This window comes from Zeus faber (assembly GCF_960531495.2).
Source record: "Zeus faber genome assembly, chromosome: 13".
NCBI lineage: Eukaryota > Metazoa > Chordata > Actinopteri > Zeiformes > Zeidae > Zeus > Zeus faber.
This window is the reverse complement of record NC_137198.1, coordinates 14,386,199-14,410,345: the sequence shown is the minus strand read 5'-3', so window position 1 is coordinate 14,410,345 and position 24,147 is coordinate 14,386,199. Positions and strand designations below refer to the sequence as shown.

Genomic DNA, 24,147 nt, shown 5'->3' with positions numbered 1-24,147 from the left:
GTCCCTCCCTCGCGTAGGTGCGACAGGTGTGCGTCTTGGCTCGCGTGAAGCACCGTGGCCGTGCGAGTCCGCCAACACCGTGCGGGGGTCCGCGCCGTGGACCGCAACTTCAGCCATAGTGAAGCGCTCTGTTTGGGTGGGGGGCTTGGGCGGTGTCGTGGAGGGAGTGTCGCCCCGGTTTCGCTTTGGCGGCGCCTTCTCTCTACTTCCTATTTATGTTGCCGCGCCTGCGCAACGCGCGCTCCTCTCTCTGACAGCGCGAGTGGACCGCACCGTTGACAACACACCACCCGAGAGTCTCCATTCATCGTGGGGGTCAGTGTGTGATGGCTCTTTAAAACAAAACACGTGCTTGGTGTTTGTATATATATATATATATTATTATTATTTATTTTTTTCAGTTGGACATCGGAAGTTTTTATTCCACTCCATTTGTTTTACTCTTTTTGCTGAACGCCATGAAGTTCAAGGGACGCCTGAGGCTCCGCATCGGGGAGGCGGTGGGTCTCAAACCCACCACCTTCTCCCTCCGCCACGCCGTCATCTTCAGCAAAGCGGCCCCCGCCCTGGACCCGTACGTCGTGGTCAAGGTGGACGAGTGCAAGGTGGGACAGACCCGCGCGAAGCAGAAGACGAACGCGCCGACGTACAACGAGGAGATCTGCGTGGACGTGGACGACGGGAGCCTGATCGAGTTGGCCATCTTCCACGAGACCCCCATCGGCTACGACGACTTCGTGGCGAACTGCACCGTGCGGTTCGACGAGCTCATCCGAGCCTCCAACACGGAGGAGCACTTTGAGAAATGGGTGAGTGGGGTCAGTGAACGCAGGATTCAGGCATCAATTCTTCTGTTTAATACATGGAATTGGTCAAGTGTTGGATTCGACCCTTGCGTTCATTTGGCCCTCGTTACAGAGGAATACGTTTAAAAATAAAATATTCAAAACAAATAATGATCGAAAAATACAATAGCTCATACTCGTAAAGGGCTTATTTCTGTAATTATAATCGTTTGATGATTAAAACAAATAAATCAATATCTTTTTTCACAGTTGTACTTTATTTATTTAGCCTTTTATTTAACCTTAACCCCATTGTCACCCATGATCTATTTTCCAAGCAACACAGTGTTGCAAAACATATATATATATATATAAAAGTAAAACAACTACAGTAAAACACGTTGCATATTGTTCAGTCAACCTGTCAATTTTGATGCACGCAACTTTCTCTGTTGGTTTGACTCTTGACACCCACCCTGCACGCCACTCCCTGACCTCCCAAAAGGGGGAAACCGAAGCCCCAAAGTGCTTGACCACAGCCAAAGAGGACCCCTTCGTCCATATAAACTATGTGTATATATACTGTATATGTATTGTTTTCTGGAGCTAGGTTTTAGACAAGTGAGCACGGAATGTCCTTCTTTCTGTGCGAGGAACCTCAGCCCGAGCCCTGATCAACGGCCGCATCACAAATGGGGTCTGAAACCACATAATGTGCCTTTGCCGTCCCAGGTGCTAATTCTGCTCAATGCGCACATTGCTCGGCCTGAGTCACAACGCGACCGATTGTAAGTCGCACCTGAAACCACAACTAACAGCTTCGCAGCCTCCTCTGACCTACCAGTGCAAACATCTAGACATTGATAATAGCGCATTGTACACTCCACGCCGCCCCCATACAGTCGAGGTAAAATGTAAAGCGTCTGTGAGGGAGCGCCTGCGTTTGACAAAAAATTAATTCTTCGCGGCGTTGCGTTTCATTTAAAAAAAAAAAGAAAAAAGGGGGGCAAATCTAATTTCCTAGAAAATCAAAGGCGTCGGGTGTCCTCCCTAGCCGGCGCTTAATGTCTTCACGTCTGTCACGGCTCGTCAGAAGGTTTTCTCCTGAGAAGAACCAAGACTTGTCATCTAAGCCTGAGAGTGTAGATTGCTCTTTATGGACAGGTTTCGCTGCGCAGGTTGACTTTCGGCTCCCGAGAGTAAACAACTGCAGGTGTCTGTGAAATGTAACCTGAACCTGCCCAGACCTGGAGCAAGAGGGCTGGTATCGACCGTACCCTGTGAGGTTCTCTGGCGTCCTCCTTGCGTTATGGTGTATAATTGCACTTGTCTTTCCCCCCCCTTAACCCCCGAGTAGGTTCCTTCTCTTTTCCCGTAGAATCCTGAAAAATGTTGAACTTGTACAGACGTATTCTGGTTCGTGCTACCATGCAGAAAGTTCAGCACTGGGAGCGACTCCTCTAAACACAGAGGCCCGACAAGCGTTTTTTTCGAAACGCATCACACTTTTCGCAGTTTCTTTATGTGCCGCTTGTCCATAACTAGACCACACTTCACAGTGTGAGTTTCGGGTGGTTGACGGTGGCACAATTCGAACTGTGAAGGAAACCTGCGCTCCGCTCGGTCAAAGGCAGCGGTGGTGCAGAAAAGGGCACAGGCCTCAGCACGCCCACGCCGATGTTTATTGCAGCTTTCCCACTGTCTGATAAGGCTCAGGGGCCCCGCAGCTGCGCCACCGCATTCTGCTGAATCGGGGCCAGCTCCACTGCACTCTCCCTCACCTTCACGCCTCGGGCCCCCCGCCGATAACGTCCGAAAATGTTGTATTCTCGCTGGATTTTCCGAGACGCATTACCTCACTCATTGTCTTAAACGCATTGTAGTAATTTAAGTGCTTTAAATATGACATTATGCCATTTAGCGCTTTTTGTCCAAAGTGACTTACAACACAGCCAGCAAACCTTCTCCAGGAATAGGCGGAAGAACCGTCAGCACGAGTAGAAACACCAGTGTAAACATCTACATAGTATCTCTATACGTACTACTGCAATGCCGATTATCATTTGGATTAACAGAAAAGATGTGTCAACTTGGTTAGGCCTAGTCAGACCTCACCGTACACAGTAGGACTCAGATACTGGTGTTTTGTGGGGTTGATGACATCCTCAGCAGTGGCGGTGGCTCGACATCATTGCCCTCCCACATATTTTCTCACGTCATTCGCAGCGGGAGGCGAGTTTCCACCGACTCCCACCCGTGACCCCCCGCACTGATGTCATGGCCTCGATGTTTCACAATTTCATTCAGTCATAAAATGGTATTGCTTTGCTTTTAAAAATATCTATTGGTTGGAAACGTGGGGTGGGGGAGTTCTTCTTTGTTTTTTGTTTTTTTTTCACACTGTTTTTTTTTGTTTTTTGTTTTTTTAAAAGCACCGAAGAGAAACGTTTGCCCCTTTTTAAAGCAGCAACAGAGTTTCTGCTTTTTAAATATAGTCCTTCTGTCACCAGCAGCATCCTGGAGTCAGTGGGTGGAAAAAAACAAAACAAAGAATAGAGACAGATGGAAGTCAATGAGTTCACCCAAAATCTGTTGAACTTAAAAAAATAAAAAACAAAGAAGGCAAATTGTTTTATTCTTTTATCGAATTTGATGTTTGGCGGTTGTAAGTCGTAGCCCCAAAGTCAAAGATAAGGCCCTGAGATTGGAGGGTAGAAAGGATAAAATGATACAGACATCAAAAATCGAAAAAGAGTCAACTATTCTCAGTAAAAATGGAAGGGGATGACTTAAAATGTGAGCTCTGACTGGTAAACGTTCTCAAACCCAGATTTAAATCAATTACAAATCGATTTAATTGAATTAGGAAATTGAATCTGAAAGAGGCGCCTTCATAATTATTATTTTTTTAAACATCCGTCATCAGTCTTCGTGACACATTTTGTATTGGAGCTGTGTACGTGGCTTCTCTCTGCGGAGTATTGTCCTAGTTACAGTCGGTGCATGCAGCTCAACCCGCTGGACCTGCTCTCTTGTCTTTATAGGGCGGTCCAAATTCTCCCCGTATTACATACACACTGAGGCATGCAGAAATGCACTAACTACACAGACACCTGTATAGTACACCAGCTGTGGGAGACAGTGAAAGCTGAAAGCATCACAAGAGATGTTCTCAAGAATTGCTCCCCACCCGTGTTTAGGCTCAAACAAGTCACAGGTTTTGGCTCTTTTGCATTGACACAATGGATTTTTGGCCCTGATATTTAGTTAATTTTGGGGTCTTGTTACAAAATGTGTTAATATATAGTGTCGCTTGTAGGATTGGTGCGAGACGTTTAAAACTGTGTGTGTGTGTGTGTGTGTGTGTGTGTGTGTGTGTGTGTGTGTGTGTGTGTGTGTGTGTGTGTGTGTGTGTGTGTGTGTGTGTGTGTGTGTGTGTGTGTGTGTGTGTGTGTGTGTAGATTGACTTGGAGCCAGAGGGGAAGGTCTACGTGGTTATTTCTCTCACTGGATCTTTTACAGATGGTAAGTCTCCTGCCTCCAAGTCTCCCAAATGATTCACCTTCCCCCGCACATGTTTGTTTTGTCTTCTTAAAAAAAATTGAAAATAGCAGTTGCCAAGCGTTGCATTGACATGTCTGCCACTGTATACACACATTGTGTTTGGGTAATTACATTTATCAGGAAAAGGGTGTGTGTGTGTGTGTGTATGGATGTGTGTGTGTGTGTGTGTGTGTGTGTGTGTGTGTGTTGTTTCTGTAGGAATGCGTTGCCGAAGGTGCATGACTTGGTGTTGCACACCCTTGAGTGGTGCCGTTCTTTTGTTTAGCCATCTGTAGACATCAGCTGTACGCTCATTATTAAAGTAAATAATCCCAAATGAATAAACTGACTTACAAACATAAGCTTTGGCACGCTCACGTGTTTTGTTGCAGGTTGTCGCAGAACTGGGTGATGTGAAAGAATCTATAACCGTATTGTATGATACCGCAACAGAACTGTTGTTAATTATTGTTCTCACGACTCACAGCGGTCTCAGGTCATATAGCCTTATCATTCATTTACTCTATGAGCTTAAACACCACAATTCAACAATATTTTGATCGCGTCATGATATGACGCCGCTGAAAGAGGATTAAATATTTAGCCGAAGAGGTCTAAAGGAGTAGTCAGGGTTGTGTTCTTCTTCACGCTCCAACCCCCCACGTTCTCTCACCCCTCCCGCAGGTTCTGCTTTTATTCGCTATTATCGCTGACTGCATTTAAAAATTTCAAAACGTATGCCGCTGATATTTCAGGAAACGTGTCACGGTGCATGATTAATGCAAAACTCTGTCACCCGCCTGCCTATCTTTGGGCCTGCAGCCGCTGACCTGCGCTTCTGAACTAGTGACGTGGATTTTCCACTTTGTGCTTGTGTTTAGGGTGGCCTGCTGATAGTGAAGTCACTCACGCTTCTGCCAGTTTAAATAAAACACCTTCAAATCTATGACTCCTGTAAAGTTCAGAATATTATTACTTATAATATTATATAATATTTATTAGCTGTTATTTTGAGCTTGTAAACCACAGTCAGCCCTGTTTAGAAGGCGGTCCTTGTGATTGGTGACTTTCAATAAAGAGTTGGATGTAATTAATTCCAGTACAAAGCGCATAACCGTAGCTCAGGGTTGAGGAGGTTTTCTGTTCCGATCCCTGGCTCCTCCTGATGAGGAGGAGCAGTGGGCGCATCCTTGATACCTAATGTCTAACAGCAGCTCTCAAAATGCTGTGCAGTGTGATCTGGCACTTGGTTGGCACCAACCGTTAGCACGATTGGTGTGTGATACCGTGTATGAGATAAGGAGAAGTAGCTATTGTAAACTGCTAAATCCGGTCCAAGATATATTTTTTACTATATCTCGGTTGTTTTGATGCATATCAGTGTGTCAAACATCAATGTTTTTTGTTTTTTTTAAATTATTATTATTTTTTTACTTGTTTCAATTTTAGCCAACTCGGCTCTCACGACGTTTCAAACGTAGTTCTTGTCTCGCAGCTCCGATGTCTTCAGTGACATCGCCATTTTCAAATATTTTCATATGCTAACTAAAATAAACACTACTTCACCTGCTTTTTGCAGTTCTTGTAACGATAGGTGATACAAAGGTCACTCGTGCTACGTGTTGGACCGCAGGGTAAAAGTAAAAACTCTATCCATTTATGCAGAATATACAGTATAATCGTCACAGAACCACATCATGAAAATAAAATGACCACCATTGTCTAATAGGTGTTTTATTTTTCTTTAACTCTGTTTTTGCTCTAGGTGATATAACACTTCATAAACAGGTTTCTAATGAACATGCAAGATTTTCCATGCGGGCGGAGCCTGCCGTGTGTGTTTTATATTCTTTGACAAGAATCCAGCCCCAAACCAATGGCCTCATTTATGGTCAGGGAGAGCTTCACACGCCTCTTATGTGAAGAAGGTGTTTTTTTAACCTCTCCATCCCTACGGCCTGATCACTGGTATTGCTGTTCCCGCTTCTTCATGAGCCACGAACGTTTCCTGTCGTCTCCCTCTCAGACGACGCCGTCGTGAAGGAGAAGACCTACAAGCAGTTCACCAGGAAGCGTCAGGGTGCTGTGAGGCGGAGGATCCACCAGGTCAACGGCCACAAGTTTATGTCCACCTTCCTACGCCAGCCAACCTTTTGTTTCCACTGCAAAGAGTTCATATGGTGAGAAGGAACAGCGCAACCGGAGACCATCGCATGTTGTGTGTCTTTTTTTCGATTTTTGGGTGGCGAACATCTGACCAGGTCTGCCTCTCTGCCGTAGGGGTGTGTTTGGGAAGCAGGGCTACCAGTGCCAAGGTAAGCAGGCGCTTGTTGTCTTGCTATCTTCTCTGTTGTTCATTCACTTCCGCTGCTCTCTTTCTCAGCCCCCTTTTTTTTTTTTTTTTTTTTTTTTTTTTTTTTTTTTGCTTTTTTTTTTTTTGCTGATGTCCGTGATAAACCCCCCGCCACACACACACACACACACACACACACACACACACACACACACACACACACACACACACACACACACACACACACACACACACACACACACACACTGCCACAATACACCACACATGAAACAGGAAGTCTGGTTTTCAGATAGCTACCCCTGCAAATGTAGACGCTTGTTATCGGCCTGACTTCTAAAAAGTCTCTTATGTAATCCCTACTACTAATCTCACCACATTCAAGATGTAATTATATTATGTTATATTATATTATATTATATTATATTAGAAACAGCCTACACTTAACGGTTCTTGCACCCTCACTTGCAGTGTGTACCTGTGTTGTCCACAAAAGATGTCACCACCATGTCGTGACGGTTTGTCCACGCATGAAGAAGCCTACGAGGGAGCAGGTGAACACCAGTGCACTGTTTAACTTCTGCGATTTGTCCCCTTATTATTATTATTATTATTATTATTATTATTAGTAGTAGTATTATATGGTATTTCAAAGTCCTTGCCCCTAGCAGGTCCCAAATTAATTTGAGATGCTCAGTGATATTGTTTCCCGTTTCAGTTTATAATTTTAGAGTCGAAGGGATATTACAAATTCAGTCTTGCAAAAACAAAAAAATAATGAATACACCTGCTCTGTATATGGTCAGATTCATTGTCATTTTGGTCAAATTCTGCATTACCAAAAATAAGAGATTTGTTTATTTTATTTTATCTTATCTATCTTTATTCTCTCACCTACATTGGCATTTTCCACTAGGTGTCGGTTTTGGTACGGACTGGTGCTTTGGTTACCAATGACCTAAGTGGTCAAATATTAACTATTGAGATTATTTTATTTCCGTGTGGGTGGGCATAAACAGTTGACGTTATATTGCTTTAATACAGAAGCATCTAGCGGTACATTTAGGTGCTTTGCAAGTGGATGCGATGGATCAAAGGATAAGTGGCTGAAGTTTTTGGGACAATTTGGTGTGTCTGTCTGTCTGTCTGTGTCCTACACTTTCAGCAGGTTGCGTTCATCAATTAGGGAGATAAGAACAACGGCTTTGGTTGAATTATATAAACTGGTATCTTGTCTTGTGCTAGGGACCTGGTGTACCAGTTCACATTACACCAGGGAACGTTGTTAAGTGCGTCACCATGCCAATGCCTGTTTTCATCTGTCCCATCACTCGGCAGCTTGAGCCTAGATGCCATTTTCACATACATCTCCAAAATAAGGTTTTACACCTATTGAAATATGAAAAGTAGTTACGATTACAGGGTTCTTACCAGGTCCTTGAAATGCTTGAATTTTTTTCCTCCGATATCTGACTACTGGAATACCTTTCTAGCCTAAATAGCCCCTTTTATGCTGAAGTGCTTTAAAAATCCTTGAAATAATAATTTCATTGAAAGCCTGTGAAATTCCCTTTGGTTTTGTTATTCAAATCATAATGTAATAAAAAAAATTCCAGAATCACTTTTACGACTGATTATGCCAGGGAAATGTAAATGTTTATTTTGCACAAATATTTTTCGGTAAGAAAAAACATTCGGAAAAATAGCGACTCCGAAACGTGGCGCTCGGCTGCAACGACGAGAAACTGATACGCGTCCAGTCTCTACGGAGACAGGTCTTTATATTCTTAAATGCTATTCATTCATCTTTGAAATGTCATTGAGACCCTAGCCGTGTCTTTGAGAGTTAGGGGTGCGGTGCAGAGACATCTGTCACAAATGCTTCTCTCGCCCGCCGGCCGCACTGGAGAGCAGAGCCGGATGGAGCGGACTGGAAGAGGTAGAACGGGTGGAGCACGTTCCTTCTCCGGAAGCAGAGAGTGTAGGACAGGATGAAAATGATAACACTGATTTAATAACTTTGGGTTAGGGTTATTGCGTCCAGGGACGGGGGGGGCTCTTTAACTGAATTAAAACTTAAACTAATTTTTATTTAATTATTTGTTTATTTCTTTATTTTAATATGTTTAGAGCAATTCTATTTTCTGGTGCCAACCACCAGGCAGGATTTGTTAACAGCCGTTTAAACGGCGTGTCTTCTCGTTCTCAGAAAATAAACCAAGGCTTCAGTATCAACGTTCCTCACAAATTCAACATCAACAATTACAAGTCGCCGACGTTCTGTGACCACTGTGGCTCGCTGCTCTGGGGAATAGTGAGACAGGGGCTGCACTGCAAGAGTAAGAGCATGCCGAGAGCTGTCCTCTCACATCACCGCTCTCCCGCTCCCTTTCTCCCCGTCGCTCTCTCTCCCTCTTCTGTTATTTTAACCCCGGCGCTGTTGTCTGTGCCCCTCTCTCGCTCCAGTATGTAAAATGAATGTGCACATCCGCTGTAAGAGCAACGTTGCCCCCAACTGTGGGGTCAACAGCGTGGAGCTGGCCAACACGCTCGCAGAGATGGGTCTGCAGGCGGAAGGAATCACCAAACGCAGCTCGGTGGTACGTGCAGTGGATTCATCCTGACAGGACGGGTTAAAGGAGGGCATATTCCATTCATGTATACATAACTTCTTCATCATCACCTCTATCAGAAGGATCTGTAAGATGGCTCGCCTCTATTCAACTGATGCCTTTTTACTGATGCTTTGCTTCGAATGCTGTGTTCTTCACATTTGTTGTTTTTAATCTTATGAAGCGCTTACATCTAATAATAAAACAAGCATATTTGGAGGTATCTAAATGTTTTGGAAATTACTGCAAATGTTTAAAAACGGTAAATGAACTGCATTTATAAAGCGCTTCTCAAGCCTGTCACAGGTCTCACATTCACTTATTCACTCTACCTCTGGAGCTTATTATTATTATTATTATTATTAGTAGTAGTAGTAGTAGTAGTAGTATTATTATTATGTTTATTGTTTGGTTGTAAGTGCTACTTCCTGTCTACGTCTCAGGCTGTCAGTGGAGGTCAGAGCAGGACCGGGGTGTCCTCGGTGATTCGGGAGAGCGAGGAACCCCGGCGACGGACAAAAAGGTTTGGCATCTCGGACTTCTCTTTCCTTCAGGTGCTGGGGAAAGGCAGCTTCGGCAAGGTGAGAGGGAAATGATTTTAACTTTAAGAATACAGTTTTTTAGAGAGGGGGGACAGTTTTATTCAGGTGACATTCATGTGGCCAAGAAGAGAAATGACAGGATCAAATGTAAATGCAAGATATTGCATTGCAATATATAACTGGGGGGCGGAGGGGATCTTAAGAGGGCTGCATGTAAACAGTGATTCATTTTGTGTTTTACTTGCACTGAGGCATCCACTTGTGACTCATGTTGGTATGAAAATGGACATCAGTGTTATTAGGTTAGATTAGATCAAATGTAAGCATTAAGAACTCTATTGATCTCCAGGGAGGAAATTGGATAATTACAGAAACATGATGGGTAAGAAAGGGCCAGGAAGAAGAAATTACACTCTGAGATAAATATCATTTACGTTATAAATGAATGGGGACCTCAGAAATTAGATTATCCAAATCCAACAAACACATGACATAAAATAAGTTTTATTTTACGATGGTGAGTTCTTGAGGTACAGTAGGTTACACTATACTTTATAGAGTGTACAACCACTTGGTATACAGCCGTGAAGGTGATGAGAGTTATGGTAACGGTGTGTTTACCTCTGCAGGTGATGCTGGCCCGGCTGAACGGCAGCGAGCGGGTGTTCGCCGTCAAGGTGTTGAAAAAGGACATAATTCTGCAGGACGACGACGTGGAGTGCACCATGACGGAGAAGAGGGTGCTGTCGCTCGCCTGCTGCCACCCCTACCTCACCCAGCTCTACTGCTGCTTCCAGACACTGGTCAGTCCTCACTCACTCACTCACTCACTCACTCACTCACTCACTCACTCACTCACTCACTCACTCACTCACTCACTCTCAGCCACTCACACTCACACACCAGAGCTTCTCTCATGCAACGCCCAAGATTGTCCACGGGGTGGTAGCAGAGCTACAGTTTTCTGGCCCAGTTGGTTTTGTGTCGAAGGAATGTTGAATATGAGGGTGTGAAGCAGTGAATGACCCTCCTGCTAGTGGCAACTATTCTTTGACAGGTCACCGCCTAATCTGCTTTAGCCAGTTGAACCCCTGCTGGCCTACTTCACACTGGATCAAAATAGAGTAGTGCTGAGTGGCAAATTGATTCCAACACAACCACCTTCACACACGCTGATACTCTCTCTCTCTCTCTCTCTCTCTCTCTCTCTTTTGCAGGCTCTCGCTCTCTCTCCACGTAATTGTAAATGAGCAGACTGTGTTCCACCATGAAATCTCATCTTAAAATACAAAAGACACAGAAAGATATTGTTTGTTTGTTCATTTCAGACCAACAAAATCTGTATATATCTGTAGATATACAATGTGCTCTTTTTTTGTAAAACGATTATTTGTATGTTAAAAAAAAGCGTTCCAAGTCAACTGTACATCTAGATCCAGGGACTGATTGAGACAAATAAACGTCCCTAGTCCCTGACAAGGACCAGCCCACCTCCTGCACTTACTCAACCCCCTGTTCTTTCTAAAATCCACATCTGCACGCTAGTCCCAAATATTGCCCTTGAGCTCTACTACAGCCATTGTTATACATCAAAGCGGGACAACACACACACACACACACTAGGCTTTCTTATTGTGGATCTACTGGTGAAGGTGGTCTCCCAACTTCCAGTGAAGTTCGGGGTGCGTACTAAGAAAAGGGCATCACTTTAGAATTAGTAAATACGTTTTGTCAATGTCTGCGTTTGTCAATGCAAATGTCTGCTTGGGACTTTCCTCCATCTTGTGATTTCCTTGTTTCTGCATATGAAACTATTAAAGCCTATAATGAGAAAAAAGATGATTAATGGATTTAATCATTATATATTACCGCTTGATAGCTTTTTAGCTGTAGTCATTTGCGCATGAATTTCATAAACCTTTTTGAAATAAATCAGAGGCATGCACGTATCCGTCATCTTTCTTTCCGGTCTCAGTGTGTCTTTGGTCATGGGTGGCTTGGCCGTTTAATAACAATAGCGCTCATATGTGCGATGGGGATTTATGGCCTGACCATTTTTTCTCCCCCTTTTTCTCCAGGACCGTCTCTTCTTTGTGATGGAATTTGTGAATGGTGGTGACCTCATGTTCCACATCCAGAAGTCCAGGAAGTTCGAAGAAGTGAGAGCGCGCTTCTACACCGCAGAGATCACCTCCGCCCTCATGTTCCTGCACAGCAAAGGCATTATCTACAGGTCTGGCACAAGCACACATCATCATATTTCACCGTTACACCTTTCTAAACAATAAAGTAGATGAAGAGATCCCCAGTGATTCATAATTCAATCCATGTTTACATTATATATCACTGTGTGTGTGTGTGTGTGTGTGTGTGTGTGTGTGTGTGTGTGTGTGTGTGTGTGTGTGTGTGTGTGTGTGTGTGTGTGTGTGTGTGTGTGTGTGTGATCGAATTGTTGTTAGGGCTGGGCCGGTCATGAAAGTTCATATAAAATTGGCATTCCCTACCTATGGGTCTCTTCACTGGAAAAAAAACAGAACCAGAAGAAAAATTCCCAGCTGCCGTAATTTGCGAGTCAGCTCGACTCGACGCATCTGAACCTCACAGGGAGTGACTGCGCTGACTTCCCTCGCCAACTGTTGAATTAAGTCAAATAAAATAGCCTTTAAATCCTCAGATTTTAAATGTGAAACCAATATAACATTTAAATAAATAAAACAAAATCAAATAGATCAGCATTCCCTGACAGGATTAGGCCGAAATGCGCTTTTCTGGGGCAGTACCTGTTTCTCTGCTTGTCCCTGTTAAATAAATAAGCAAACAAAGAATAAAAGAAAATGTTTAGCCGGTTTTCGGTTGGTGCGTCGGGGCTCTGTACCAAGAAGACAAGCATGTTGAGGCATGAACAGGGGTGGAGGGTTAGTGCTAAAAACCTGTTGGGATGCATTATTATTATACACATTATTATTATACATATTATTATTGTTGTTATTATTATTATTATTATTATTATTATTATTATTATTATTTATATTATTATTATTTGTTATTGTTATTATTATTATACATATTATTATTATTATTATTTAGTAGTAGTAGCAGTAGTAGTAATAGCCAAGTTGTTGTTTTTATTATTATAAGACTATTTTTAGAGCAATAACAATATTTCTCTGCTTTTCAGGCTAAAAGTATCTGAAACAGCAGTACTCACAAACATGGTTGAGATGTCATTAGAACCGAGACGTGTTGCCATTCGAGTGTGATCAATAACGATCTACATTTGGCGCAGAAATTTGTGAAAACTCGTCATTTCATAAGTTTCAGGAGCGGGCCGCTTTGTGACATCATCATCCGAAGGCTTAGTCTCTTGGAAGTCATTCCCCTCCAACCACTTGCGACTGTGACATCTAGACAGACATCTTGATTTGGGGCTGCGTTTAAAGGAAACTCGGAAAACTGTAACTCGGAAAACATGGGACACGAACAGCCAATGGTACAGCAGGAGCGCCGGCGCTTCCTCCGCTCTCTTCTCGGTTGTGGCGCTCTCCGGCCGGGCAGCGCACAACGGGGGGGGCGAGGCCCCTCGGAGTTGATGCAGCAGTTTTTTCCTCAAACGGCAATTTGAACTCGAACTCACCCTCCTCCCAACCCAGAGGACTGGAGAAGAAGTTTACTGGTACCCGTCTTCAAGAATAAGGGAGACGTACAGAGCTGTAGTAACTACAGGGGAATAAAGTTGATCAGCCACAGTATGAAGCTATGGGAAATGTTAGAGGAGGCTAGGTTAAGAGGAGAGGTGGGGATCAGTGAGCAGCAGTATGGTTTCATGCCAGGAAAGAGTCCTACAGATGCTATTTTTGCTTAAAATGCTGATGGAAAAGTACAGAGTTGCACTGCGTCTTTCTGGATTTAGAGAAAGTTCAAATATTTGGGGTCGACCATCCAAAGTGGCGGAGTGTGCTGGAGAGAGGTGAAGAAGAGAGTACAGACAGGGTGGAGTGGGTGGAGAAGAGTGTTCGGAGTGATCAGTGACAGAAGGGTTCCAGCAAGAGTGAAGGGGAAGGTCTACAGGACGGTAGTGAGAGCAGCTATGTCGTATGGTTAAGAGGCGGTGGCACTGACAAAAAGGCGAGTGGCTGAACTAGAGGTGGCAGAGTTGAGGATGTTGAGATTTTCATTGGGAGTGACAAGGATGGACAGGATTAAGAATGAGTACATTAGAGGGACAGCTCAGGTTGGACAGTTTGGTGAAAAAGTGAGAGAGGCCAGATTGAGATGGTTCGGACACGTGTGTAGGAAAGATAAGAGCTGCATTGGGAGAAGGATGCTGAGGATGGAGCTGCCAGGCAAGAGGAAAAGAGGAAGGCCGAAGAGAAGGTTTATGGATGTGGTAAGGGGAGGACATACAGGCGGTTGGTGGTAGGGAGGAAGATGCACGGAACAGAAGGTATTGGAGGCAGATGATCCGCTGTGGCGACCCCTAACGGAAACAGCCGGAAGAAGAAGATTATTATTATTATTATTATTATTATAACTACTATTGCTGCATGCAGCTATATTTATTACATTACATTACATTTACATTTAGTCATTTATCAGACGCTTTTATCCAAAGCGACTTACAATTGTTCAAACACCGACGGACGCAGCCATCAGGAGCAATTAGGGGTTAAGTGTCTTGCTCAAGGACACTACAGCATGCTAGCAGGAGGAGCCTGGGATCGAACCAGCGACCTTTGGATCACTAGACCACCAGCTCTACCTCCTGAGCTACCATCCCCACTTATTATTATTATTATTATTATTATTATTATTATTTATTAATATTACTACTACTACTACTACTATTATTGCTGCGTGCATCTATATTATTATTATTATTATTATCATTGTTACATAGTCAACTGCAAAAGGGATATTAAAAACAATACTTATTTTGAAATGTATCCCAACCCCCTCCCAGATTAGTTGGAGGAGCAACATTAACTTCAGAGACTGCTCAGGTCTGTTGCAGGGAGAAGTATTGTCAGCTTTGTTTGAGGGATTGTGTGGTGTATAAGCATACGTGAAATTATACAGTATATGTGTATTTATAGGAAAGGTCTATTATTTGATACATTTCAAGAAAACATTAACTGGTGACAGGGGTTTTTTATTGCATGTGTGTCGATGACCGTCGATAACCGTCAATCGCCCGATTATGAAATAATCGGCCCGGCCCTAATTGTAGTCCATTATAGCGTGTTTCTATCTACTTTGGTTGGGCAGCAACACAAAGAGCCTCCTGAAAGTGCCTGAAGATAAGATGGCATCATGTGAGTTAAAGGTAAACGCTGAGTTATAATTAGATGTGTATTCCATGTCAGTGGCCGTCACATTGCGTGACTCTTACTCCGGCATGCCGGGCAGAGCTTGCATGCTGGAACCGAAATAGCCTCCCAAAAGAACGCACACAAGACTATAGTCGGTGCCATCTCTATAGCTTCAGACAAAGTTGCTGTGTTATGTAAGTTAAGTGCTGTCCCTCTTTCGTGTGGCGTTTCACCTACACGTTATCAGACGCTCTGCAGTTCAGGAATCATACTTTAAATTCAAAGAACCTCACGGTAGTGGTTATTAGCAGTACCGTCTATAATGTGAACTCTCCACTCAATAATGGAAGAAGGATATCTTTCATAAGAAAGTTCTTCATAACTGTGTTCCTGGTCAGCGTAAAACCGTCTATGTGCACAGGTTTCAGAAGCACTTATAGTTTGCCGAATAACCGGAGTCTTTTTCTTTTTTTTTCTTCTTCTTCTTGTGTGTCAATTCTTGGTGAATTCTGTGAATTCTTCCTCTTTTAGTTTTTTGAGAAGCTGTTTTCCTGTGATCATTGCGAGTGTACGGGTGTTGTGTATTATTTGACCTTGCTCCAATCCAGTTTCACACTTCAACCAGGGTTGTTTATAGTTTACAACCTTGAAGGCGACATTATGCTCTTCAAAGCGCCCGCATGTTGTTCGTGTCCCCAAACGGTCTGTTTGCCTGAGTGATTGGAGGGGGAAGTGAAATGTGGATATACGCTCCTGTTCAGCTTTGTAGGTATAGACACCATTAATGTTGTTGCTATGGGTTTGGGGAATTCATCCATTCTACTCCAAGGCTTCAGTCATTCTTTCTCAAGGTTTCATTCAGAACCTCACATGCAGTCGATTGTTAATTCCACGGCTGAGTGTCCATGGTGTTGCTGAAAGGGAGGGATGCCCTCATTTGGTCGTGAAGCACAGTAGTCATGAGCCTATGAGTTAGTGTTACACAACAGGCTTACCACAAGCAAACTGGTTTAATCCAACCAGATCGTTATTGCATGTCTCACTGTCTTTCCCTTTCTGGTTGCTCAGTTTATTCATCCGCCTGCTTGAATCTTAACTTACTCAGGGTTTATGGGTTCAATCATTTACTGCAAAATGGCCCGTGCTGTGAGTTCTAGATCCACACACAAATTCAGGAACCTCCCCCCTAAAGCGTGCTGACTCGTGCAAACCCAAAATGGAATCAGCTAGATCTTGTCCTAGTGCTCGCTCGGTCACCTGCTCACAGATTGGAGCGGTTGTCCAGATTTAACGCCGTGCAACTTAACCTAATTCTGACCCCTGCAGTTTCAGCAACGTGTCATGCGATTGTTAAGTCGAGGCGTCGCTGCCACACGGACGGGACACATGACTGAATCAACCTGACAGTTGGGCATAGTCTCTACTTGGCAGCAGACATCCCAACCTGTCTCCGCGGTCTCCCAGACCGCTCCAGAAGTGTGCCAGAGGTCCCCTGGCTGCCAGTGTGTCTTAGCGTTGGTCTGTCCACTCCTAACCCTTCCCCGCAGGAGTCCCACTCTCCTCATTTGGAGCTTTCTGCTGCTGTCCCGGCACCTCCGAATTTTCCAGAATCGCTTTTCAATATCCGAATAATAAAAACAACCCGTCTCTGCCTGTTTCTTCTCCCCTCCAGGGATCTAAAGCTGGACAATGTTCTTCTTGATAAGGACGGTCATTGCAAGCTGGCAGACTTTGGCATGTGCAAGGAAGGCGTCTTTGAAGACGGGGCCACGGGCACTTTCTGTGGTACTCCAGACTACATCGCTCCAGAGGTAAGTTTCCATCCCTACGCTCCACAAGGCCTCCCGAAGCGCATATATTGCAACGAGTCATACACAACGTTTTTGTGACGCGTTCACCGATCCACCGCCGAAACCGTCTGCGCCGTGCTTCCAGGGTCACTCGTCTGAATGTATGATGTCATTTGCCGCTACAGATCCTCCAGGAGATGCTGTACGGCCCGTCCGTCGACTGGTGGGCCCTGGGCGTGCTCCTCTATGAGATGCTTTCGGGACACGCCCCCTTTGAGGCAGAGAACGAGGACGATCTGTTTGAATCCGTCCTGAAGGAGGAGATTGTCTACGCATCGTGGCTCAGCACCGAGGCCGTGAATATACTGAAAGCCGTAAGTCTGCCCCGCGCAGAGATGTAGTCGACTCATTGATTACAGCGTGGTGGATTAAACTGGATGTGAGCTGAAGCTTGGCTGTAGTTTTTGGTTCATAGATAACAGTAAATAGATTTTCCAGGTGTCCCCATTGCTTTCGGTTTGCTTGTTTCAGACAGGCCTTTGACCTCTTTCGCAATGAACAATTGCTGGAAACGTGTCTTATCTGTTGTTTTAACTGGTCCAGTGGTTGTATTTAGAACAGTGGTGGTGGTGGTGGGCGGATGAGACTCACACACACACACACACACACACACACACACACACACACACACACACACACACACACACACACACACACACACACACACACACGCCAACCAATAAGTAGTTTACAGCTATTCCTCGTGTTGTGTGATATGGTAACTAGACTAGGCTCTCAGAACTGGGCTCTGTGACGTGGGTCTGTAGGGAGAGAGAAAGCTTCGTCCTCGTACAAAGGCACTTTTAGTAATGAGTAATTCCCTGAGAGATCGCATGGAAAAGGGATTCTCTCTCGATTGTTTTGATTCCGGGGTTGTTTATTTCGTTGCCCTTCAGAGTGCCTTACCGAAAGAATGGCAGTCTGCCTCCCTGAGACCCGTGCCCGCCAGCGGTTGGGCCCGACCCTTACATAATTATTAACCCACGGCCCGCTGCAGAGCCACTGCACACCCAAGTTATTAATACAGTGATACCCTCCTCACCCCTCCTCTACTGTCTCTTCCCGCTCTCCTCACCCTCCCCACTGTTGTTATGCCAACATGCTTGAGGTGACGCTGTTCCAAGATCTGCCACCGATTTGGGTCTCGCGGTGCACGTTATGGAAAGAAGGTCATCGTGTTTTGTGCAGCGTCTGGTGCCTTGGAGTGTATTTTAACTTTGCTGCCCTTTTCTTTTGCTAACAACTCATCAACAGCTCATCCCCTGTTTCTCTTAAGAAATTCCTGTGAAATTTTAAAAGTGGACACCAAATTGTTCCTTGGAGAGTTTGCAAATTATGCATTTTGAAGATTCTGCAGTTTTTGGCTTTTACACTTTTCTTCCCTATTGGAAGAAATGCAATGAACCAAAAAGACGTTGTATAATGGACTAGTTGTCCATTTCTTTGCTGCAGTGCTCACAGGGCAGACTTTGTAAAGAAGAGAACAACCATTGAGTACCCACGGAAACATGGCATCACCGAAATTGACTTTTTTTTTTTTTTTTTTGTGTGTGGTCTGTAGAGTCAATTGGTCAACGAGCCATCTGGTATTCGCTCAGTTGAAGAAATGCTGAGCTTGCTGTCCTTAACCATTCTCCAGGTTTACCTCAACCATGCGTTCCCATATTTGGTCATTCCTCTCAAATCTTCGGTGCCTGAGATTGCGGCGTTGTTCAGGACGGGTCTTCGGTGGTTAACGGTGTTCGGGGCTGATATGGCAGGTGATCTCTACGTGGGCTGGGGCTTGATGTGTGTGGCCACCCTCTTTCCTTTTTTTGGGTGTGTTTGTTTTGGCTGCAGCTAGATCACCACTATCCCTTAGCTATGCGCAGACTTTTCAAGCTGCCCCAGGAGTCAGACACAATCGTTCACTTCACGAGTTACTCCCATGAGGTTGGGCTGAAACACTTTTTATTTTACAGTTGTTTGTTTTTGTTTTGTTTGTTTTGGAGTGGGCCTCTCGCTCTGGCCACTTTAACAGCGCTGCACTTTGGTTGGAGAGAAACTATTGGACGTTGAACCCTGAAAAGGAAAAAAAAATCATCCCGTTGTTGTTCTGTTGTTGAAGCGCATGGAAGCGAAGACAACAGAACTGCTTTCCTGGACTGGCGGTGTCGGTCATGAAGGTGCCAGGCATCCTCCAGGGCGTGTCTGGATATGTTTGGGAGGTTTGCCGGGAAGTCGTTCTTGCTCATCCTGGCACCGTAACAGACCGTGACTTCTAGTGAGATGGAGCTATTAACAATTGTGCTCCTATAAATTTAAAGATATTTAACGTCTTCACTTTATATTTTATGATTTCTCTGCAGTAGCTCCTCTGATTGATGTTGTTTTTAGTTTGTTGTTCCTTCTTCTTTGGGGTGTGCTATGGGGATTTGTCTCTTTTTATTATCGTTTTCATACTGTGTGCGTTGCTGTTTTGAAATGCCCTTGTTTTATTTAATTGACATTTTTTTTACGTTTCTCTCCTCCTCTCTTCAAAGTTCTTGACGAAAAACCCAGTTTGCCGCCTGGGATGCGTGGTCTCTGAGGGAGGGGAGAACGCTGTGACCAGCCACGCCTTCTTCGCCTGCATCGACTGGGAGAAGCTGAACCGAAGGGAGTTGGAACCGCCTTTCAAACCCAAGATTGTAAGCGAAGCATGTGAATAAAGTAAAGGGGCCATTTGGTAGACAAACATAACTTTATCTCATTCTTATTGTATCTTTTCTTGCAATGAAAGAGTGTGACAGTGCCGCAGGTTCTGTTATGTTTCTTCACACGTATTAAAAATGGCTGAACTCGCATAAACAAATTGTCCAAATAGATTGTTTGCCTTTTACATCTGATTGGAAATCGCCATTATCTCGCTGCAGAAAACAACAGAAGACGTCAACAACTTTGATCCTGACTTTACCCAGGAGGAGCCCACTCTCACGCCCATCGATGACCCCCTCATCCCCTCGAATAATCAAAATGAATTCCAGGATTTCTCCTTCACCTCATCTGAACTGATGGACAAGTAGGAGGCTCTCCAGGTCCCCGAGAGGATCTCCCCGCGTCAGACTCTGCTCAGAACCCGCTCCACAGTCCTCTTCTGGGTCCCACGGACTGCTGGAAATGATCATTTTACTGTGTTGGGTTAAGCTCCGTCTGATATGGTTCCGAATTATAAACTGGAAAATATGCACAAACTTGTTGGTTGACTGTACTGTGCAAGCCAAACGCTCTGCTCGACAAAAACCGAAGTTGCACTTAGTGAACATTTTTCTGCTGTTGATCCTGGTATACAGCAAAATAGGGACCGAGGAGTTTTGTGCCATAATTATGTTGTTTAGTAAAGTATTCACACGTTAATTGTAAATCTTCATTCCGTGTTCGAAATGTTCTGGACTCCCATCGTGGGTTTCCTTCAATAACGAGAAAGGTTTCCCTTGTGGAAAAAAACCCATGATGCCTCCAAAGTCGCCCAGCTGAGCTCGGGTCAGAAAATGTATCACCATGGTGAATGTATTTGCTTCTAGTTACTTAAAATGCTTTTTTTTTTTTTTTTAAGAAAATGTTTTTATTTTACCTGTTTCATTGTACAGTCCAGGAACAGAATTCTATTTTCTATTTAAACCAACTATGTCAGAGATTCCTATTAAAACTCCTGAACGACTGAATGACCGAGCATGTGAAATAGTTTCCCAGTGATTCAACTGCTGAAAAATACAAATACAGTGGAACCTCGACTTCCGACTGTCATTCGTTCTATAAGAACGGTCGTATGTTAAAACAGTCGTATGTCGAAGCAATTTTTCCCATATGAATTATGAAATGATGGAGGGTGAAAATAAACAAAATACACAGCACAAACACAGTAAATATGAAAAAAATATTGATAAGCCACGAACTACGTGCACACACGATGTAGGTCGCCCGCTGACTGACTGCTGACTGACTGCTGACTGGCCACCGACGCGCCAACTGCAAATTTCCGTGGTCGTATCTTGGAGCAGTCGGTCACAAGTCGATACAAGTTTTCGTGACTATCGCTACTCGTATCTTGGATTAGTCGTAAGTAGATGCAGTCGTAAGTCGAGGTACCACTGTATTTCGAGAGACGCACACACATTGTGACTGTGTGTGAGTGGTGGTTCTTGTTTTTTTTATTTTTTAAGCACACGTCCTTTGTTCATAATGGATCATCTGTTTCTGATTCAATGAGATTGTTTTTTTGTTTTTTTTCTGTTTGTTTTTTTTTAAATTGAAGGTATTGTCTACAACGTCAAACCACTCTTGATGACATCCCTTAAGACGTCAATGGAGCAGTCAAACATGCTGATGCTGCATGACTGATAATCCCCAATTAATTCAGTTTGGTGATTCACAACCGTTGTGAAATTTTGGCGAGTTGGTTGGATTTCACTGTTGTACAGTACTAGTAAGAGCAATCTGATCAAGTGAGCGGAGGAAAATGCTCTCATATTGGGCCTAGATGTTCTTTTGTAGATGGTCATTCTTTCTTCAAGTGTATTTTAAACGCTCTCCCTCTCATAAACCCAGAAACTTGTTTCTGTTAAATTTCCAAGTTTGTGGGGAAATACATGTATGGCCAGTACAGTAAAGAAAAATGTCATTTTAAAATGTAAAACTACAAAAATACAGAGGTTCCACTCGCCGCTTAGGCCATCTGAGGCTCTTTACAGTCACAAAGCTGCAGAGAATAAACAGGAAAACCACACAACGTCATAGGAGCTGCCTGCGATAGCGGCAGGAAGACATTAGAAGGAAGGGGAGTTTGCAGTTTTTGTAACTGATCAAGTTTGGATATTTGCCACAATTTTATAATGGGCCGTTAAGGGGAGCAATGTGAACAGAGAGTTCCACTGGACAGTGTGAACAATAGAGGTGCCGCAGGCTGAAGCTGCCCAGATGTGGCTCGCACCCTCGACTTGATTGTGGAGATAAGGGCTTTGAGCGAGGAAGTCTTTAGGTCCCACGCTGCGACTGCTTATCGCAAACCGTCAGCATCTTATCCTGTGGAAGTGGATCATTTGTCTGCTGAAGAAATTAAAGCTTTAAATGTGTCTCGTTGAGGCATGCTGATCTCGAAAACAAAGCCACTTCTCCGCAAAGATGTTTTTTTCTCTTCCACCAAATCCCCCGTTTGAGCCAACATTGGCCTTATGAGGCACATTAAACCTGCCAGGCTTTATCTGTTCAAAGGTATGTCTTCAACAACATACTGTAGGCGATCCCGACTTCAATAGGAGAAGAGGAAATTGGGTAACTTGACATGACTCTTTGTTTACCTCAATTTATCCTTGTCTGCCCGCGGTCCTGGGGTCATCCTGGACGGGCCGACAGATTTATGAGCCTTGCTTGATCTGTCATTAACTGGTTGCTGATAGCGGTGTCTGCAATACCTGATTGAATCAGTGGCCGAAACCAGCGATAGCCTGATAAATACCAAAAAAAAAAGAAAAATAGATTGAAAAAGACATCTTTTACCCTTCTGGCATTTATTAAAGATTGTGGGAAAGGGATTTTGATCATCCAGAGCTTCTCTTCTCTTTCTCTCAAATGAACACTATATGGTTTGACACCCCCCTCCCCCTCGGGCCACAATGGAACTTGTTGATTATAATGGTCTAGACTTTTCCCCCACTCGCATGCAATAACCAATAACCAATAACCAAAAGAAAGTCAATGCATTCAAGCCAGAGTAAGCAGAAGAGTGGGGGAGGAGTACACAAACAGAACAGTTGTGCAAGCCTCCGTCAACCAAAGCTTCTTAGATTCAGATACCAACGACAGCCCTTGATTCCTTTTCTGAAATAAAAGTGGCAAGCGTACAGTCTCAACTGCATTGGACAAATATTTATACACGTAAGATCTGGCTGACCCAAGCACCTTTTCCTGTCTAAACAAGGAGGAGCGACTGCTCTCTGCCAATTTTCACTAACTTTCCCGGCATCCCTGCAATAGTGGGGGAAAAAAATCACAAATATGAGAATGTGCAGATGGGAAAGTAACCTTTCTCTTCCATATGCTGAAAATTCCATTTCCAAGTGTTTTCTACCGGGTATGTAATTATTTTGGGAATGATTGCAATTCAATCGTTGAAATTGTTAGGCTACTATGACAAGTGTGATGAAAATATGCCAAATATTCGATAAAAACGAAAGCAAAGGGCAGGGGCCGAGTTGTGCTGTCAGAATGTGTAAACCTCAATTCAGAAAAGTGCTCTGAGTCAGTGCTAGGAGGGATTGTTACTGCTTCTTGCGTGATAAGATGAGATAAGATAAGGCTTTGTTAATCCATAGGGGGAAATACAAGAAAAACAGTATACATTAGGTTCATTATATGTGGGTTTTTTGTATAAGGATTTGAACAAAAGTTGTATGATTGCTAGAAATGTTAGGCACTGGACCCCTATTGGAACACACGGCTGGATGAAATGTGCAGGTTGCACTAGGCAGACATTTTTGGCCCCACCCCTCTTCCTCCAAATGCACACATTTTGTAGAGGAATAAATGTTTTTTTTAAATCAGAATCTGTTTATTGGGTCAAGTACATTTCCATATACAAGGGATTTGTCTTGAGTTTGTGACTGGAAATAAATAACAATGAATATAGTTGGGTATTCTGCACATGATGAATGATATGATTACAACAGTGGGATCGGGGTTAAGTCTTAATTTATTACAGTGTTGAAATTATACATTGCATGGTTTAACAACTGCAGCCATGTGGTTGTGGATCGGAATCCTGTTGTTATAGTTCTTATTTGTATTATAATTCATCTCCTTGGAGTTTTTTGGGCTAAAAGTGTCTGGAACACGGCAACCGCAGTACGCACAGAGGTGGTTGAGGTCTTGTTAGAACCGTCTTGTCGGTTGAGTTTGACTGATATTGATGTACATTTGGGGCAGAAATTTGTCACAAACTCTTGTAATAACGGAAGTAGAACAACGTTGGCGCGATCAAGCTTCCTTTCTTATAAGTCATTCGCATCCATACACTTGGGCCCTGCGGACCGCATAGCGTTCACACTGCTTAGCGACGCTGCGTTAAATGGAAACTCGTTTTACAAAACCCTGAAAATTGTATAATCGGTCACAGAAGGCGTCTTAGCACCGCAGGAAGCTCGAAGAACCGTCCATTTCTGTTGTGTCGGCCCTGCATGAT

At 43.9% G+C, this 24,147-nt stretch overlaps 1 protein-coding gene across 1 annotated transcript; it reads left to right on the top strand.

The window, feature by feature from the left end:
• Positions 1-458: 458 nt before the first annotated feature.
• prkcha (protein kinase C, eta, a) lies at positions 459-20,952 on the top strand (the record flags this gene model as incomplete). Its single annotated transcript, XM_080012890.1, has 14 exons — positions 459-809; positions 4,247-4,310; positions 6,355-6,508; positions 6,609-6,643; positions 7,111-7,193; positions 8,849-8,978; positions 9,106-9,239; positions 9,695-9,832; positions 10,423-10,596; positions 11,872-12,026; positions 16,775-16,913; positions 17,078-17,266; positions 19,475-19,621; positions 19,847-20,952. 14 exons carry the CDS (start codon positions 459-461, stop codon positions 19,994-19,996), a joined length of 2,043 nt encoding a protein of 680 aa, XP_079869016.1. The 3' UTR covers positions 19,997-20,952.
• Between the last annotated feature and the right edge of the window lie 3,195 nt (positions 20,953-24,147).